Raw genomic sequence first — 20,898 nt, 5'->3', positions numbered from 1 at the left:
GACCACAGCTCCCAACTCACCGGAAGTCAGAGGTAATGGTCATAAGATCTCCGTGTTTTTGGCTCTCACAGACTTAGATTGCGTTGTGACTTCCGGATCACCCGGCAAACACTGACCGGTCACAAACAGTAGAACACGACCGGAGCGGCGCTGATTGATCTCCAGTTTCAAGTGTTGGAGGTAGTACACTTTCCGGTCAGAGACGGTAGATGGGACAAACTTTTATTACAAAGAGAATGTGGATGGTTTTACAGCCTGCATTCATTCCGTCCGGGGGGTATTAATAAATCTTGATAATTTACGGTAGATTGTGTAATACCTGCTGCAGTGCAGTAGCACACTACCTCCACCAGGGGGTGCAGGTGAAGGAAAACAGGTAGACTCTCAGTGAAATCACAGAGCAGCACGTAGGAGCCACTAGGTGGCGAAAGAGTAGTCAGACAAAGCCGGGTCAGCAACAGAGAGGGAAAGAAGTACCAAAGGTCACAGCAATACACGTGGTCGGAAACAAGCCAAAGAAGTCAGAGCCAGACGGGAGCAGGAAAGACAGAAACGCAATACAGTCATACAGGTCAGAGAACAAGCCGAAGCAAATACCAAGGGCTCACAATACGGAGAGCGAGTTCAACAACGAGCGAAGTCACAGGGGACCTAAGTAAACGGGCAGAGGATAAATCAGGGTATAACGGAGTCAGCTGCTCAAGCCAGAGACAAGAACTATAACTGACACTGCTTGCAGGTAACAGCGCACTGAAATAGCCAGACAGATCCCAAAACAAGGCAAGGAAGATTAACCCCCGCATGACCATCCCGGGGAGAGAATAATCAGAAACAAACCCTGGACTGGATCATGACAGATTGCTTATTCAGAATTAAATTTTTCTATCACTTCCCTCCCTTAGACTATAGCAGCAAATCAGTTGCTGTATGTATTAACTAATTATTTGGCCGCGTGAGAGCTTATTTTCTTTTTGTTTTGTGGTTGGATATTTTAACATACTGTATACACATTAAAAGTTATATTTTAATATATTACTCCAATTGGATTTGACAGTGAGTGAAGAAGAGTCGGCCTCCAAAGTCCACAGATCTCAATCAGATCGATCATTACCTTGCATCTTACAGGGCTTGCAGGATCTAACGTTTTCAAACAAGACACCACACGACACCTTCTGAGGTCTTGTAGGGTCGAAGCCTCGATGGAGCAAGAGCAATTGGCGGCAGAAGAAAACGTATGCAATATTAGGCCGGTGTTGTTAATGTGTGCGGCTGATCAGTGGATAAAAATAAAAAAATATATGTATCATATAAAATGGTAACCACTGACCATTTAATTGTATACTTGAGGTTAGGTTGGCTGACTGTGCTGTCATCAAGGAAAATTGTAGAGCACGAGCTGTACTTTCTCCTCACTTGTCCTGGTGGATGCTATAAAAAAAAGAACACAACAGACCAGAGAGGTTATTATCGGAGCTCAATAAACATGTGGAAAGCTATATAATAAGAGAAATTTATAGTGCAGATACCCACGGTGTCAATATATTTATACAAGAAGCCACCGAATGAGTCTCACTATTCTGTCTTTAGCTTATTATATTAGTACATGGGAATGTGGAGGCCGGGGGTATATAGTCCTCGTGTATAAGGCAAACTTATAGAAGACACCACCTTATTGCTAATATTTTAACAACGTTCTACACCGCTATAAAAAGGTAATGTGTGTAGAGTAATAAAAAAAACAAAAAAATAAACAATTCTTGTTCAGATGAAATGTGACATCTGCAAACAATTAGAAGTTGTGGATTGGCTGGAGAGGTGACATGATGCCCCCTCCCACTTGATGCTTATGGCAAAAGAACCTGAAGACCCACCTCTTCCGACAAGCCTACAGCCTGCAGTGATCCTGAAGTTACTGAACCGCCGCGCAACCTGCCCTACCCTCTCCTAGTGTCTCATCACCCATCCCCTGCAGACTGTGAGCCCTCGCGGGCAGGGTCCTCCCTCCTTATGTACCCGTGTGCCTGTTATCTGCTCATGTTTAATGTATTTGTCTATATTTGCCTCGTATTCACATGTAAAGCGCCATGGAATAAATGGCGCTATAAAAATGTATAATAATAATAATAATAATAATAATAATAAAAAGACCAGTGGAAGAGACACTACAGTAGGGGTGGGGAACATCAGGCCCCAGGGCCATTTACGGCCCTTGATGACCTTTTATCAGGCCCCTGGGCAGATTCTCAGGGACCGCATTCTTGGGCAGGGAGGTGTACATTGATTACAACCAGCTCATTAATTTCTTCTTGCTCTGTTAGCACAGACACATTGTTCACTACTGAACACTGAAGGGCATGCAATGAAAGATTACGTCCTGACACCAGTGCCAGAGTCATGATGCACTTTGTGGGTGGAGTTTGTGCGGCCCCTGAAGGATGGTATAAATATCCAAATGGGCCTTGGCAGAAAAAAAAAGATTCCCCACCCCTGCACTACAGAGTATGGGGGAACAAATGTGAAGGCCTGGTGAAGAGAATATTCTTTTCTCTTTTTTTTCTACATTGCCCTGGGCACATTAATTTTACCTGTAATGGACAGCCTTTTTTCAGATCAAAATACCAGAAAAACTTTTTTCATACTTGCCACAATGGTTTAAAGTACTCGAAGTTAGGGCCAGCAAAAGTGACTTATCTGCTGTACCTCTAATCAATTTAGTTAAAAGGGTATTCCCACCTCAAATGTCATATCCCAATATGTAGTAGATGTAATCTATAATATAACGCTGGGAGCGTCACTCTGTCCGAAGCCTTTATAGACTGCGCTGGCGCAGTCTGGGCCCCTCAGAGTGACGCTCCCAGGAGATCGCGGTACGCGTAAACACTGAACGCACACCGCGATCTCCAACGGATAGCAGGGACGCGCCAGGAGGGTAAGTATCGGCTATATTCACCTGTCCCCCATTCCAGCGCTGCGTGCGGCTCCGTCTCCGTGCCCCGGTCCTCGGCCTGTGACGTTCAGTTCAGAGGGCGCGATGACACGCTTAATGTGCGCCGCCCTCTGACTGACCAGTCACAGCCAGAGGAGCCGGAAGATGGCGACGCGCAGCGGTGGAACGGGGCCAGGTGAATATAGCAAGTGCTGGGGGGCCTGAGCTAGCGGCGATACCGGCACCTGACCCCCACAGCGCGCCGGTGTCCTCGCCTGCTCAGGCCCCCCAGCACTCGGCGCCCAGCGACGATAGGGGAGTATGGTATTTTTTTTTATATATATTGCAGCAGCATACGGGGCATACACTATAGAGCATGTTATGGGGGTCATAAACCATAATGGAGCAGTGTACAGGGGCATATACCATGGAGCATCTTATGGGGGCCATCAACCATAATGGAGCAGTGTACGGGGCATACACTATAGAGCATCTTATGGGGGCCATCAACCATAATGGAGCAGTGTACGGGGGCATATACCATGGAGCATCTTATGGGGGTCATCAACCATAATGGAGCAGTGTACGGGGACATATACCATGGAGCATCTTATGGGGCCCAAAAACCTTTATGAAGCAGCGTACGGGGCATACACTATGGAGCATCTTATGGGGGCCATAAACCTTTATGGAGCAAAGTACGGGGGCATATACTATGGAGCATCTTATGGGGGCCATAAACCTTTATGGAGCAGCGTATGGGGCATATGGATGGGAGCAGCAAATTAAAGAACGGTGGCGCAGGATGGGAGCAGCACATGACAGAATAGGGCAGCACATGACAGAACGGGGGTGCAGGATGGCAGCAGCACATGACAGAACAGGGGTGCAGGATGGAAGCAGCACATGACAGAACGGGGGCGCAGGATGGGAGCAGCACATGACAGAAAAGGGCAGCACATGACAGAACGGGGGTGCAGGATGGCAGCAGCACATGACAGAACAGGGGTGCAGGATGGAAGCAGCACATGACAGAACGGGGGTGCAGGATGGGAGCAGCATATGACAGAATAGGGCAGCACATGACAGAATGGGGGTGCAGGATGGCAGCAGCACATGACAGAACGGGGGCGCAGGATGGCAGCAGCACATGACAGGACGGGGGCGCAGGATGGGTGCAGCACATGTCAGAATGGAGGCGCAGGATGGGAGCAGCACATGACAGGATGGGGACGCAGGATGAGTGCAGCACATGACAGGATGGGGAACATATACCAATATAAATGCTCGCCACCCGGGCGTAGAACGGGTTCAATAGCTAGTACTAATAATATTAGCAAACACCTCCAATTAGAAATGTAGTATAGTTTTACTGATTAGATAGGTCTCTTTCCTTATGTGCAGGCATTGCAGGACCTTTGCTTTCCATGGTTACGACCACTGATATACTGACAGCTAGTTGCTACTGGTCGTAACCATGGATACCTGAGGTCCATTCAATGCCTGCATATGAGGAAAGACATAGCGAATCAGAAAAACTATACTACATTTCTAATTAGAGGTATTTGCTAATATTATAATTATTACACCTACGACATATTAGGATAGGAATACCCCTTTAACACCACAACCTCAATATCCTACACAGTTCCCATATACTAGTGTCACAGGATCTTAATTGGTCACCACTGCGGCTTGTTATTAGCTGCATTGGTCCCATGCTCAACCCAGACGTGTAAAAAAAATGCACAGACTAGAATTGATTAGGCAGCTTTAGAAAAGAAGAATAGTCAAGAAAATTGACGAGATGGAATTTTTTTTATTATTATAATTATTATTATATTATAATACAAGAAAAAAAAACATTAAGGCTATGTGCACATGTCCGGAATTGCAACGGAAATTTCCGCGGCAATTCCTCAACTCCCTGCCGCGGGTATATCGCATGCGGAATTGGCATGCATTTTCCCGCTAAGCACTAGCGTTTTACAAGCGTAATTAGCTTTGCAGAATGCTAGCGTTTTCCAAGCGATCTGTAGCATCGCTTGGAAAACTGATTGACATAGTGTTTGACAAGTGTGAACAATGTTTTACTATTGATGCTGCCTATGCAGCATCAATAGTAAAAGATCGAGTGTTAAAAAAAAAAAATCGTGATATTCTCACCTTCCGATGGCCCCCGCAGCCTTTCCCGCTCCTCGCGATGCTCCCGTTCCCAGTAATGCCTCGCGGCAATGACCCCAGATGATGTAGCATCACGCGAGACCGCTACATCCTCACAGGTCATTGCCACGAGGCATCACTGGGAACGGGAGCATCGCGAGGAGCGGGAAGGTGAGAATATCACAATTTTTTAATTTAATTCTTTGTTTTTACAGGTATATGGTTCAAAGGGCCTGGAGGAGAGTCTCCTCTCCTCTACCCTGGGTACGAACCGCACATGATCCGCTTACTTCCCGCATGGAGGGCATAGCTGCATGCGGAAAGTAAGCGGATCAATGCATTCCTATGTGTGCGGAATCCCCGCGATTCCGCACAAAGAATGAGCATGGTGCGTTTTTTTTCCGGAATGCGATTCCGCAGTGGAACAAAATGCATGTGCACAAAAAATGCGGAATGCATTAAAAATTATGGGATGCTTATGTAAGCGTTTTTTTTTTAGCGTTTTTCAGTGGAAAACGGCCAAGAAAACACTAAAAATCCTTAACGTGTGCACATAGCCTAAATCAGACCATTTACAGTGCCTAAAAGTAGTATTCAACCCCCTGCAGATTTAGCAGGTTTAATAAGATGCAAATAAGTTAGAGCCTTCAAACTTCAAACAAGAGCAGGATTTATTAACAGATGCATAAATCTTACAAACCTAAAAGTTTTGTTGCTCAGTTAAATTTTTATAAATTTTAAACATAAAAGTGTGGGTCAATTATTATTCAACCCCTAGGTTTAATATTTTGTGGAATAACCTTTGTTTGCAATTACAGCTAATAATCGTCTTTTATAAGACCTGATCAGGCCGGCACAGGTCTATGGAGTTATCTTGGCCCACTCCTCCATGCAGATCTTCTCCAAGTTATCTAGGTTCTTTGGGTGTCTCATGTGGACTTTAATCTTGAGCTCCTTCCACAAGTTTTCAATTGGGTTAAGGTCAGGAGACTGACTAGGCCACTGCAACACCTTGATTTTTTGCCTCTTGAACCAGGCCTTGGTTTTCTTGGCTGTATGCTTTGGGTCGTTGTCTTGTTGGAAGATGAAATGACGACCCATCTTAAGATCCTTGATGGAGGAGCGGAGGTTCTTGGCCAAAATCTCCAGGTAGGCTGTGCTATCCATCTTGCCATGGATGCGGACCAGATGGCCAGGCCCCTTGGCTGAGAAACAGCCCCACAGCATGATGCTGCCACCACCATGCTTGACTGTAGGGATGGTATTCTTGGGGGTCGTATGCAGTGCCATCCAGTCTCCAAACGTCACGTTTGTGGTTGGCACCAAAGATCTCGATTTTGGTCTCATCAGACCAGAGAACCTTGAACCAGTCAGTCTCAGAGTCCTCCAAGTGATCATGAGCAAACTGTAGACGAGCCTTGACATGACGCTTTGAAAGTAAAGGTACCTTACGGGCTCGTCTGGAACGGAGACCATTGCGGTGGAGTACGTTACTTATGGTATTGACTGAAACCAATGTCCCCACTGCCATGAGATCTTCCCGGAGCTCCTTCCTTGTTGTCCTTGGGTTAGCCTTGACTCTTCGGACAAGCCTGGCCTTGGCACGGGAGGAAACTTTCAAAGGCTGTCCAGGCCGTGGAAGGCTAACAGTAGTTCCATAAGCCTTCCACTTCCGGATGATGCTCCCAACAGTGGAGACAGGTAGGCCCAACTCCTTGGAAAGGGTTTTGTACCCCTTGCCAGCCTTGTGACCCTCCACGATCTTGTCTCTGATGGCCTTGGAATGCTCCTTTGTCTTTCCCATGTTGACCATGTTTGAGTGCTGTTCACAAGTTTGGGGAGGGTCCTAAATAGTCAGAAAAGGCTGGAAAAAGAGATAATTAATCCAAACATGTGAAGCTCATTGTTCTTTGTGCCTGAACTACTTCTTAATACTTTGGTTCCCCTAAACAGAATTCTGGTGGGTTGAGGGGTTTAATAATAAATGACCCTCTGAAAAAACTTTTCCCAATTTAAAAAAAAAAATAAACAAAGAAATAACATTCTTTTTTGCTGCAGTGCATTTCACACATCCAGGCTGATCTACAGTCAAAATGTCACAATGCCAAGTTCCAAATGTGTAAACCTGCTAAATCTGCAGGGGGTTGAATACTACTTGTAGGCACTGTATATTTAGGCCTTTTTTCACCTAAATTAAAAAGTGTGAGGATATTTGTATTTGGGCCACATGCAGTCATAATTGAATATTAAATTTGGACTACAATTAGGGCTAATTTGAGGGTCTGATTTCCCCCCCAGAAGCAACTCCTCAAGCGAATAGGCTTTCATCAGAGACGTCCCACAGATAAGAGCGAGTGCCACAAGGGAGAGGGAGGGGGGAGCAGAATCTTTCCTTTTAACTAATTTTGAACAACTCCTTTAAGATCATATGTAAAATAAATAGCGGCGTTTAACGGGACTTGAATATTTTTTTTATGATTTGTCTGAAGGTCGTACCCGATGTAATTTCTGAATGTTAAAAGTCAAGGAAGAGATTTCTGGGGTTTTTTTTTTTAACTATCTGACATTACCAGGAAAGCCGTATATTTTTAGCACAGACAGCAGGGGTTAATAAGAATTCTTGCAGTCGTTCATCTCGGTACTTTCGGAAATGGAACAAGTGCCCTCTGCGTTTGACCTTCATTTAATCTAAGTGGCAGCCGTTCATTCACTTTCCTGGGAAAGGCTGAACGTATTGATTGGGATGACTTCAGTTTGTGCTGTGGAAGGGATCTGGAGAGGGATACTCCTCCCGACACCTGAACGCCGCTGTAACGTGTTCTGTGCCGTTTTGAAATAGGTCAATTTCTGACAACACAATATTTTTTTTTTATCTTATACGCTTTTTTTTATATAAATGCGAATATCTTAAATTATATATATATATATATATATATATATATATATATATATATATATATATATATATATATATATATATACACACACAAAGCTTTTATTTGATTAAAAAAAAAAACACATTGAAATCTTGCAATTTTTATTCTAGCCAATGAGCCTCCTATTAACCTGAGACTTCCTGCTCTGTAGTGATCACTTCTCAGCAGTCATCTCATTATCATCACAGACAGGATAACAATGAATCATAATTTCTATCTATAGATAACACAGGACCAACCATTTATAATAGGTCATGTCACAGCTCACTTCCTCCCCCTCCCTGCACAATTACCTCTGCACAGATTACAGAGCGTGCCCACAATACATGCATTTAAAGGGATCATCCCGGTTTGTGATGATAGAGTGACTTTCGTCACAAATCTGAACAATCCCTTTAAGTATGCAAAAATAAATAAATTATAAAATAAAGTTGCCAGAAACAGGAAATTAACATACAATGTGGGGTCAAATCTTAATGTAGAAGTATAAAACGTTGTCTGGTCAGCTGAAAAAAAAACACAACATTATTTATGGGTTGTCAGATCTGTGTATGGCTGTAGGTACACACGAGCTTCGCCACCGCCGCTCATCGAGCACGAGCTCCATTCCCTTCAATTAGTGCTAAATGGTGCAGAAAAATGTTCACATGGGGCTCTAAGAAGGAATTAATCACTATGAGCAGCAGGAGCGGACATAGATGTGTAGGAGCGGAGCATAGATACATCCTGTAGTGTCACCGTCAGGGAGGTGGAAAATGGCAGCCTCCAGTGGCTAAAGTAAAATATAATAATTTTTTTTATTTATTAAAGTAATTCATTTAATTTTGTATTAAATTATATAATCAATAGTTATTAATACAAAAATTAAAAATCACGGCACATTCCCTTTAAATCAGTCTCCTAGGATTATCGTGCAGTTCCCCTACCAGTGATCGTGAATAGTTGTACAAAAACTACAGGCTGCAGCCCCTTCTTGTTTGGGATCAGTGGGCGGCCATGAGTTTGGATGTCTAGATTTAGAACTTCATTTACAGAGAATATCCCTTTAAAGAAGTTGGCTCAATATTAGATGTATTGTACCAAATTTATATATTTACTCTGGGTGTCACTAAATTTAAAGTAGTAAGGATCCAAAAGATGCGCAATGTTCACTTCAGCCTCACCTGGGCCACTGACGGTATTACCACCCTGGCACCCTTGCTCCAACTTCTATAAACTTCTGTCATGCCAGTAGTTTATTGAAAGTGGATTTTGTCACCAGATTTCACAATACAAGGTCCATAAAATATTATGTAGATTTTGTGGACCTGGTGAGGCTGCTGTACTTACTCTGAAAATCCATGTCGGAATGAGTGCATTACCCAGATATTATGATAAACATTTTAGGAGTCCAGTTAAAGAGTGAGACCAAGTGTATTCCGTCCCCACCCACAGAGCCTGACCGACAGCTGCTACTTGTACTGAGCAGAGGGAGATCTCAGCAGCAGCAGGGAGGAGGGACACTGAGGAGCTGTCAAATCAGGATAATTGGGTGGAGGTTAGGTAAAACTTTGATAAAAGGATTTAAAAAAAGCCAATCTGACATGTAATTCAGCGTCCTCATATCCAACAGAACTAAATAATAAAGGGGTGCACACAGACAGAAGAAGACCCCTGTGCAAGGACAATATATGGACCCCTTGCAGTCCAATAGGTCATCATAGTACACAATACCACCCTGCTTTGATGGTAGAACTTTGCCCTTTACGTCTTGGACCCCTGTAAAGCTTCATAGATGGCATCAATGGTATGTCAACCCTTGGCTTCCAGACTATACCTCAACAGGAGTTCCTTCCAACAGTCTTAGGATATTAGCACACTGTGTCTTTAATTTCATATAGGGGTGAATAGTGGTTAACGCTTAATGTTCTTCCCATGTTTGTGTGGGTTTCCTCCAGGTTCTCCGGTTTCCTCCCACACTCCAAATACATACTGATAGGGAATTTATACTGCGAGCTCCAATGGGGACAGCGATGATGTCTGTAAAGCGCCGTAGAACATGATGGTGCAATATAAGTGCGTAAAATAAAGAAATATCAAAGTGACAGCTTCCAAGCTGAAGCCGCCAGAAGAATGAACAGATCGCTTTTTTTTTTTTAGCCGCTTCACGGCTTTCGAACCTTGAAGCTGTTGAATGAAGAGACAAAGTGAATTTGCTGTGTACAATGATCAGACTTAAAGTGAACCTGTCATCAGGATTTTGGTAATTAAAACTAAAGACATTGTTAGGTTAGCATTGTTGTACGGATTAAAATGATACTTGGGGCGAATAAATCTGTCTTGTGGTTCTTGTGTAACCAGTGTTAAAAGTTATCAGTTAATGACATGCCCGTGCTCCAGGGTCCGGACTGCAGAGTCTTATCTTCCTGCTCTAAGCCAGAGAAATCAAGGAAAGACCAAGGAAAGACCTGCCCACAGGCCGCCCGAAGCACAAACAGGTTTGTGCTTCGTGGGGAGGCCCGTGGGCAGGTCTAGTCTTGGTCTTTCCTTGGTTTCTCTGGCTCAGAGCAGGAAGATAAGACTCTGCCTACAGTCCTGCCCCAGAGCACGAGTATATGATTAACTGAAAACTTCTAACACTGATTACACAAGAACCACAATACGGATTTCTTCACCCCAGGTATCATATTAATCAGTGTAAGAGCGGCAACCTGATAATGCCTGTAGTTTACTCAGCAAAATCCTGCTGACAGGTTCCCTTTAAGTCTGAACATGTACACAACAGGTTAATTTATTATTTTAGGGGTGGTGTGGTCAAGGCTTAGCGTTTTCTTCAAGTTGCTTTCAAGGTTTTTTTTTTAGAGACTTTTCAAGACAGTCATGTGCACATACCCTTAAGAGTTATTAACTTTCTTTTTCTCTCTTCTCAATTGATTTATGACTACAGACCACATTAAAGTTGAAAAAGTGCAGGGACACAAAAAGCTTGTAAAAGCCAAACTGTGCCACATTTTTTATGAAACCCTATTGTAAAAATTATTGTTAGCCCTAAAAACATGAATTTAAGTATATAAAAAAAAAAAGTAATTTAATGTTGACAACCCATTAAGCTTTTGGAAAGAATTAATGGACAGGAATCCACTTGTATGCTCTGAAGTGTGTATGTGTGTTTTTGGGATATATTTTTTTTTACTCACATGGTTTATGTAAAGGCTCTTTCGCTTTTCTCTCACTGCAAAAACAAAAATGAGAAAATCTTGTTAATTAGAAGTAAACGGTAGAATATTATATATATTACACATATCCTAGGTCTACTCCTGCATTTATTAATTCCGCTGTTCTGCTCCATCACAAGCGCAAAAATCAAATTACTGGTAATGCTGGACCAAGCACAAGGGAAGGACCATACTGACTATGATGGGATCTGTCTGGTCTCCATCACCAGGTCTATCATTTGGATAGATCTATGATTGAAGTTTTCTCAAAAGTGCCTAAGGCTAGGTTCACATTGCATTAGGGCAGTCCGTCTAGCGCATAGCGATCGCAAAAGGGATCGCGTTAGCCGATCCCGCTAGCGCAGATCCCCGATCAAGCAGCGCTCGAGGTCCGTCACTCAAATGACGGCACTTCGCTAGCGCACGCCCAATGTGTGTGTTCGCCATTACAGGCAATGGCGGCGTTAACGGACTACGTTACACCGTCTTATGCCGCGGTGTAACGTAGTCCGTTAAACACGGTCACATAACGCAATGTGACCCTAGCCTTAGAATGGAAACACATGAGCCTCCCATGGTTTCTTGGGGTCAAACGAGCTAATATACTCGTTACTCGAGATTTCTCGTGCACGCTCGGGGGTCCTCAGAGTATTTTTTTGTGCTCGGAGATTTAGTTTTTCTTGCTGCAGCTGAATGATTTACATCTGTTAGCCGGCATAAGTACCGTATTTTCTGGTGTATAAGACGACCCCCAACTTTTCCATATAAAATGTGGAATTTGGGATATACCCGCCATATAAGACGGGGGTCATCTTATACGCCCTGTCATCTTATACGTGTGGTTCTTATACGTGTGGCGTGTGGTTCCCAGGGTCTGGAGGAGAGGAAACTCTCCTTCAGGCCCTGGGATCCATATTCATGTAAAAAATAAAGAATAAAAATAAAAAATATGGATATACTCACCCTCCGCCGGCCCCTGGCTCTCAGCGCTGCAAGCGTCTGTCTCCGTTCCTAAGAATGCAGTGAGTGAAGGACCTTCGATGACGTCGCGGTCACGTGAGCGGGCGGAGGGGTGAGTATATCCATATTTTTTATTTTTATTCTTTTTACATGAATATGGATCCCAGGGCCTGAAGGAGAGTCTCCCTGCAGCCGTACCCGGCGTATAAGACGACCCCCGACTTTTGGGACAATTTTTAGGGGTTAAAAAGTAGTCTTATACGCCGGAAACACCAGGGTTACTTACTGGTAACAGGTTTTTCCGGAACCCATGACGGCACACCTGAGAGAGGGGATCCGCCCAGCCAGGACAGGAAACCCTACTGAAAATAAAAGGGCGGTACCTCTCCCTCGCTTCAGTTGGTTTTCAGAGCATGAGAGGCCCCCCTGGTTAGTACACATGGCAATCCAACACCACATCATATTAACTAAAAAAGCACCCAAAACAATAGTGCACACCGAAAGGGTGATAAAGGGGGGGAATATACAGGTGCCGTCATGGGTTCCGGAAAAACCTGTTACCAGTAAGTAACCCTGGTGTTTTCCCTTCCCCCATGACGGCACACCTGAGAGACTTTTGTAGAATGAAACCTTAGGGAGGGACCACCGCTTGGAGTACCCTTCTACCAAAGGTTAGGTCAGCAGAGGAGGAAAGGTCTAGCCGGTAGTGCTTGAAAAAAGTCGAGGGTGAGGACCAGGTAGCGGCCTTGCAAATTTGATCAATTGATACCTCAGCCTTTTCCGCCCAGGAGGTAGCCATGGCTCTGGTAGAGTGAGCCTTGATGCCTTCAGGAACCGGAGTGCCACCCGCAGAGTAGGATAAACTAATGGCCTCCCTAATCCATCTAGCAATAGTACTTTTAGCTACCCCACACCCTCTTTTGCTACCCTGAAAGGCTATGAATAGGGTTTGGTCTTTCCTCCACTGACTAGTCATAGATATGTACTGTAACATAGATCTTCTCACATCTAGCATGTGGAACTTTTGTTCCCCTGGATTTTTGGGATTACTACAGAAAGATGGTAAGGTAATCTCTTGACTCCTATGGAACTTTTGAACCACCTTGGGGAGATAAGCCGGGTCCGGTCTTAGAACGATCCTGTCATCAAAAACCTGAGTATAAGGAGGGGATATTGACAGGGCTTGCAAATCACTTACCCTACGTGCCGATGTTAGGGCTACTAGAAGAACTGTTTTAAGGGTAAGTAATTTAGGTGATAACTCCTGTAAGGGCTCGAACGGGTGTTTAGTTAGAGCTTCTAAGACCAAATTTAGATCCCAAGGAGGGATTTTTGGGATAACGACCGGCCGAGATCTACTGCAAGATTTTATGAATCGTGAAACCCATCTATTTGAGGCAAGATTACAGTTATACAGGGCCCCCAAGGCTGAAACCTGAACTTTAAGGGTGCTGGTTGCTAACCCAAGATGTAATCCTGCTTGCAGAAATTCTAGGATAGGACCCACTGGAGCCACCTCCCCCAATGGTTCACCCAGGAAGTCAAGAAATTTTTTCCATGTCCTACCATAGATTCTAGAATTTATGGGTTTTCTGCTTTTCAACAGGGTGGAGATTAAACCTGGTGAGAATCCATGGCGACTTAGTAATGCCCTCTCAAATTCCAGGCTGCCAGATGGAAGCCCTTCACCTGAGAGTGGGTTACTGGGCCCTGGGTTAGTAGGTCCGGAATTTCTGGCAAAATCCATGGATCTGTTAACGACATCTGTCTTAGAAGGGAGAACCATGGTCTCCTTGGCCAAAATGGAGCTATGAGGATAATCCTCGCCTGATCCTCTCTGATCTTCCGGATCACAGCTGGGATCATCACTATCGGGGGGAATGCGTAGGCCAGAAAAAACTTCCAAGGTATTAGTAGGGCATCTACTGCGAAGGGATGTTCTCTTGGATTCAAGGAGCAGAATTTTCTGACTTTTTTGTTGTGAGAATTGGCAAACAAGTCTATTTCTGGTGAGCCCCAGGCTTGGACTATTTGCTGAAATATCTGGGGGTTTAAGGACCATTCCCCCTGTCTTAAGCCTCTGCGACTCAGGAAGTCTGCTTGAGTGTTTTCTATGCCCCTGATGTGTAGTGCCGACAGAGATAACAGGTGTTGTTCTGCCAGTTGGAAGAGGAGTTTTGACGCATTCATGAGGCCTTTGGACCTCGTCCCCCCCTGATGATTGACATATGCCACCACTGCTCGATTGTCTGTTAGGATTCGAGTATGGCGACCCTGGAGTAAAGGGAGAAAATGTCTTAGGGCTTTCTCCACTGCCCATAGCTCTTTTTCGTTTGATCCATAGTTTTTTTCTCTTATGGACCAGGTACCTTGTACAGAGTGAGATCTCAGATGAGCTCCCCAACCTGTACCGCTTGCGTCGGTCGTGATGATGTCTATGACCGGATTTTTCCACCGGACCCCCTTTGTCAGGTGGTGTTCTACAGTCCACCAAGCTAGGGAATCCCTTACGCTCAGGGAGAGACATAGATTTCCTTCTAAATGCCCTCTTAACAGTCTTTGAGCTGAGAGAACTTCCCACTGTAGTTGTCTTAGGTGGAATTGTGCCCATTCTACTGCCGGTATACACGATGTTAATGAGCCTAGAAGGGACATCGCCTTTCTGAGAGTCATTGCGGGTTGACATATTGCTGTACTGGTCAGGTTTATTATCTTGTCCACTTTGTTTTGTGGAAGGAGGCAGAGCTGACGCTCGGAGTCCAGTATTAACCCCAGGAAGGACTGTATTTTTACTGGCAGTAGTCTGGATTTGGGGATGTTTATTATCCAACCCAGCTCCATTAGAGTTGATGTTACCACTGATATTTGATGAGTGCAGTGGGACTCTGACCTCCCTATTACCAGGAAATCGTCCAGATATGGGACAATTACTACATCCCGGGACCGGAGGTATGACATCACTTCCACCATCACTTTGGTGAAAACTCTGGGGGCTGTAGACAGGCCGAATGGAAGAGCTGTATATTGAAGATGCTTTACCTGATTTTGAATATAGAGAGCTACCCTCAAGTATTTCCGATATTCCTGATGTATTGGTATATGGTAGTAAGCTTCCTTTAAGTCTATTACTGCCATGAAGCAGTGCTGGAAGAGAAGTTTTATGGTCGTGTTTATAGACTCCATCTTGAAAGTGTAGTTCTCTATGGATTGGTTGAGCTTTCTTAGATTTATAATAGTTCTCCAAGAACCATCCGGTTTTTGGATCAAGAAGAGGGGGGAGTAAAACCCCTCTCCTTCCTGAACCGGGACCTCCTGAAGAACCTTTTTGTGGACAAGTCCCAAGATCTCGGTTTCTAGGGCAGATTGTTCCTGCTGAGACTTCCGTCGGGGAGTTATTATGAAGTTTCGTCTGGGAGGACAGACGAATTTTATTTTTAGGCCGTCTCTGATGATGTTCGTGACCCAGATACTGGGGGAGATATTTACCCAGGCCGGAAAGAAGAGGGAGAGTCTTCCTCCCACTTCTGGCGTAATGTCATTGGGGGGATTTTTTTGCCGATGTGGAGGGCCCTTTAAACATATAGCCCGATCCTCTTTTATCTCTAAAGTCCCAATTTTTCCTCTCCCCTGGGGGGCGACCTCTATTATATCTTCTCCTCCGAAAAAAAGGTTTTTTAGGATCTTTAGGGATGTTGGGAAAACCTTTCTTCTTATCTCCTGCATGTTCCAGGATGTCTTCAAGTTTTTTACCGAAGAGAAGTTGGCCGTCACATGGGATAGAACACAGTTTGTGTTTAGATGGCAAATCCCCCGGGCAACCTTTGAGCCAGAGGGCTCTTCTTGCCGCGTTGGACAAACCCGCGGCTCTAGCTGTTAGTCTTGCGGAATCCGCAGAAGAGTCTGCCAAAAAAGCTGCTGCTCCTTGTAGCAAAGAAATACTTGCAAGGATGTCAGTTCTGGGTACTTTGTTTTTCAGTTGATCTTCTACCTGATGTAGCCAGACCATTAGGGCACGGGCCGTACATGTTCCCGCAATCGCCGGCTTAAGGCCCCCCGCTGAGGCTTCCCAGATGTGTCTCAGGAAACTATCTGCTTTTTTATCAAGCGGGTCTTTGAGAACACCAGAGTCCTCTAACAGAAGGGATGATTTTTTTAAACATTTGGCTACTGCCCCGTCAATCTTAGGGATTTTCTCCCAGGACTCAGAGTCTTTATCCTCAAAAGGATATCTCCTTTTGGATGAAGAGGGCAAGGAACCCATTTTTTCGGGCTTTTTCCACTCTTTGTCAATTAATGCTTTTATTTTTGCATTAACTGGAAACGTGCGTTTCCTTTTCTCTTCTAGGCCACCAAACATGACATCTTCTAGTGACCTAGGTGTCTTCTCCTCTTTAAGCCCCATTGCAGATCTAACTGCTTTGACCAGTTTATCTACGTCCTCAGTTGGGAAACATGGACGACCTCCTGAATCACTGTCCGAGGAGGAATCTGAAGACTGGACAGAGGCCGAGGAGGTAGAGGGAGACCGGGATGTTTTATGACTCCCCTGTCTCTGAGAGGCATCTGAGTCTGTGGACGCCTTACGGCTTCTCCTTCTTGGTTCGCTAAGGGCCAATTTTAAGGAGTCTTTTATTTCAGCCTGTATTATGGCTTTTAGGCTAGTGGCAAAATTAGGGGTCTCTTCTTGTATGGTTTTCGTAATGCAGTCAGCACAGAGATCCTTCTGCCACTGAACTGCAAGCGGGTTTCTACAAAGGGCACACTCTCGGTTCTTTGTTTTACCAACCGCTTTCCTGGACCCCTAGTGATCAAAACAGACAAAAATGGACCCTGTTACCATAAGGGTTACATTCACGTAGATCACTCACCACCACCGACAATCAAGGGTACCGATTTTGGAGGCTGGACAGATGCACGTGAAGCGTCCCTCCTGGACGCCGACGAATCCTGCCGGACAGAGCGACTGCTGTCCCTACCACTTGAGCGGCTGCTCTTGGTATGCTGGTGGCTCGGCAAGGCATCTGGTGAGAGCTCCATTTGCTGCTGCTGCTGCTGCTGTGAAGGCGGCTGCTGCTGCTGCTGCTGCTCCTGTTGTCCTACTTCCATGGTGAAGTTTATGGACATGAGCGCGTCTTCTGTGGTCTAACCCCCTTTTATGGGGGGACCACTGCACTCCCCGCCTCCTTCGGTGCCCAAATTAACCCCCTCCCACTCTCTGCCGTGCCGCCGGAGTTCCCTTTCACCGGCCGGCGTTCTCATCATGGGCGCCGCCATTTTGGATCCGGCGCCCGCCCCCGACATCACGCGGGCACGCCCATTCCCAGCGTGCCTTGCGCGTGACGTCAGGCGAGCGACCCGGAAGCGGCCACCGCACCTGGACGCCGGCAGAGAGGGGAGGGCGGCGTGGCAGCCATGGAAGGGAACACAGCCCTCTGACCATGCTGCTCAACGCCCGCTCGGACGCAGAGACCCGGAGGACCTGCGGACGGCGCTTCCAGACCCCCGAACCCGACGCACAGGCGCTGCCTGTTCTTCCACGCCGGGACGGGACCTGGGTAAGTGAACCGCCGTGTTCAGTAAGAGGGTCCCTGTCAGGACAGGAAACCCAACTGAAGCGAGGGAGAGGTACCGCCCTTTTATTTTCAGTAGGGTTTCCTGTCCTGGCTGGGCGGATCCCCTCTCTCAGGTGTGCCGTCATGGGGGAAGGGAAAAATACGGTACATGTGGGAGTTGCCTGGTTGCTAGGGAATCCCCACATGTACTTATGCCGGCTAACAGATGTAGATCATTCAGCTACGGCAAGAAAAATTAAATCTCCGAGCACTAAAAAATACTCGAAGGACCCCCGATCGTGCTCGAGAAATCTCGAGTAACGAGTATATTCGCTCATCACTAGTGGTAACATGATGTTGCCTAAGGAAAAGGAAAAAGTGATATCGGCTCACCAAGTGTAGGAAAATGCCATGATTGTCACAAGAAAAAAGGGGCAAAAAAATCCAGCATCCGCAGCAAAACAGGACTAAGGGCAGTGAGCTCGAAACACGTAGACCTGCTGTCTTATGCCCCTTCCCCTCATTTTTTCAATATATTTTTATTCCACAATTTAAAATGACTTAATTAAAAGTAATGGTTGAAACATTTTTCTCCTTCGCCTCATTGGGGGACACAGGACCATGGGTGACAAATAAGGAAAGGTGTTTGACAGGACAGAGCAGCCAGCTCCGAAACACGCCTGATTGATGTGATTGCACCGAGAAAGTCAACTTTCCAGGACAGAAAGGTGAGTGAAATGTCCTGAAGTGGTTCAAAAGGAGCTTCCAGTAAGACTCCCAGGACCAAGTTAAGGTCCCAAGGGTCTAAAGGAATGTGATAGGGGGGAAGCACATGTGTAACCCCCTGAATGAACATCTTCACCTGATGTTTTGTCGCAATCCTACGTTGCAATAAGACCGATAAGGGGGATATCTGGCCCTTGAGCGAGCTGAGCGCCAGACCAGAGTCCGGGCCGGTCTGTAGGAACTCTAGAATGGTCCTGTGTCCCCCAATGAGTGGCTCGGAAAAAAGGATTTTACGGTGAGTATACAAAAATCCCCATTATTCTATTTTGCTGCGGATGCTGGATTTTCCCTTCTTTTCTTGTGACATGATGTTGCCTCTACGGTTTTGATTCTGCTCTAATGATGCACCATCTACTCGTCACATGTCCTAGAAGTTCCTCACATGGTTTTTTTTGCCATTTTTTTTTTTCTTTTCAGCCCATTGGGTTTCCAAAGATCAAAAATAACAAACAGAGGTTTACCCACAGGCCTCTGCTCTGGCGCCGGCTCTCTATTGCTGCACCTGGTGATCGTTTACAAGCTGCAGCGATGACGTCATGACTACAGTATAAGCGACTGCTGCAGTCAATGGCTCAGCTGCTCATACCGCCTACTCTAGCGAGCCACTGAGCACAGGGATTGGCTGCAGTGGGCACGGGAGCAGGGATTGGCTGCAGTGAGCACGGGAGCTCCATTTGTTTTGTGGTTTTTTAGATCCTGGAAACCTAGGAGTTAAAGAAACTGGCGAAAAACAATCAATCACTGGTCAGTAGTGGGGACGCCATCACTGACGTTCCATTCTGGGTGCAGTAACGTTCTGTGGTAACGCGCATGCACAGTCCACGAAGACGGTCCTGGAAATTCTGGACAGATAGACAACACAGCAGAAGACCAAGGATGCTACGTACCATCTGTCTGGGATTTGCTGAGGAATATTGTGCTTGCCCGTGGATGATCCGAGGGGTTGAATTCCATGTTCATATCTAGGAAGAGAAGAAGCGCGTCCAGTTATTACAGATGTTGTGGCCCCGCCATGTGAACACTGTTTATCCTAGCAGACAAGCAATTTACAGAAGAACACACAAATCGCCATCCGAAGAGAAAAGCAATTTATAAACCATAAGAAATGTTTTCTGCATAATGATGCAACTCATGAGACGAAACAGGTGGAAAAAAAAAAAAAAAAAAGATGCCCTCGGACAAGAAATCGCTCCCTCGATGGTGATTACAAACGAGAATTGTCCAACTAAGATTTCCATTTTATTTCTAGAACGGGAGAAATTCTCTTTACTAAGCCTGGAAACGGGGGACCGAATGTAAAAACAGGTCACACCAGAAGTAAGGGGACGTCACGCGTCATGGAGCCAGTGGTGGACCTCAAACGGTCACATTGATGGACATCTTGGCAACTTGACACATGAGAACTTTGAGCTACAATCACATATGAAGATTTTGGCTCAGGTGGTTTTTTTATTTATCAAAATCCACAAATGGAGAGGAAGAAGTATCTTGCAGGACCCACTCCTGGATTTGACAAAAAAAAAAAAAAAAGGAGCCAAAAACCGTGAGATGTCAAGCTTCATCCAATTTTAAAAAAAATTGGATCTGAGTAGTAAAGGGGCACAAAGCAGCAGCTCTGTTCAAGAACGCGTTAGATTATTCGGTCTCAAGAAAATATCCCAAGTGTCAGTAGATTTGCCAAGGCACTATAAAAGGGAATATACGGTATCACCAGAAAATTATCTATTGTTTAAATCAGATTTTTTGTTAAATGTACGGTATTTAAAAAAAAGTATTTTTTTCACATGACAATCCACATTAAAAGAATTTTCCAATTTTTACACTGGTCACTGAGGTGATTTCAGGTTTGCTATTCTTTATAGTATACTTTTCAGAAGTCTCATTATCATCAGAGGCAGCATTAGACCGCTGTGTATACACAGCTGATAATAAAGGATCCAGCAATCACAATAGGTGACGTTAAGGTTTCATCTCTCTTCACAATGACTGTTGCACACGCTCATTAGATTCTTTAAAATAAAAAAAAGTTAGTCTACAATTCATTGTTGCCTATGTGCATGCGAGTTTCCTGTGACAACAGGAAGTGTGGGTTTAAAATACCCCTAGTGGCCAGTGTGAAAATTGCAATATTTCTATTATTTTTTTGAGCATAATATTTTAAAAACTTAAATACCAGATGCAGACAATTCTCCGAGACACATTTCTTTAAATACTGACCAAATCTGGGTCATATAGGACTTTTAAAACATAAAATGAGTGTTTTTATCACGTCAGGTTCCTTTAGGATATGGTCTTTAATGTCCTTTCCGCTGCAGACTTTCAACAGTGGGTAAAAAGCAGCAAAAGTAATGGTGCTAAATACAGCTTTGCAAAGCAAAGGG

General features: G+C 45.0%; 1 protein-coding gene across 1 annotated transcript in view; it reads right to left on the bottom strand.

The window, feature by feature from the left end:
- CCNY (cyclin Y) overlaps positions 1–20,898 on the bottom strand; it is a 162,122-nt gene that overhangs the window by 48,427 nt on the left and 92,797 nt on the right. Inside the window, exons 2-4 of the mRNA XM_069729689.1 lie at positions 19,405–19,479; positions 11,202–11,236; positions 1,328–1,428 (exon numbers count right to left, since the gene is read on the bottom strand). Coding sequence (XP_069585790.1) covers positions 1,328–1,428; positions 11,202–11,236; positions 19,405–19,479 — 211 coding nt within the window. The remainder of the gene's footprint in view (positions 1–1,327; positions 1,429–11,201; positions 11,237–19,404; positions 19,480–20,898) is intronic.

This window comes from Ranitomeya imitator, chromosome 6 (assembly GCF_032444005.1).
Source record: "Ranitomeya imitator isolate aRanImi1 chromosome 6, aRanImi1.pri, whole genome shotgun sequence".
Classification (NCBI taxonomy): Eukaryota; Metazoa; Chordata; class Amphibia; order Anura; family Dendrobatidae; genus Ranitomeya; species Ranitomeya imitator.
The sequence above is the reverse complement of the archived record's forward strand: the minus strand, read 5'-3'. Positions and strand labels throughout refer to the sequence as shown.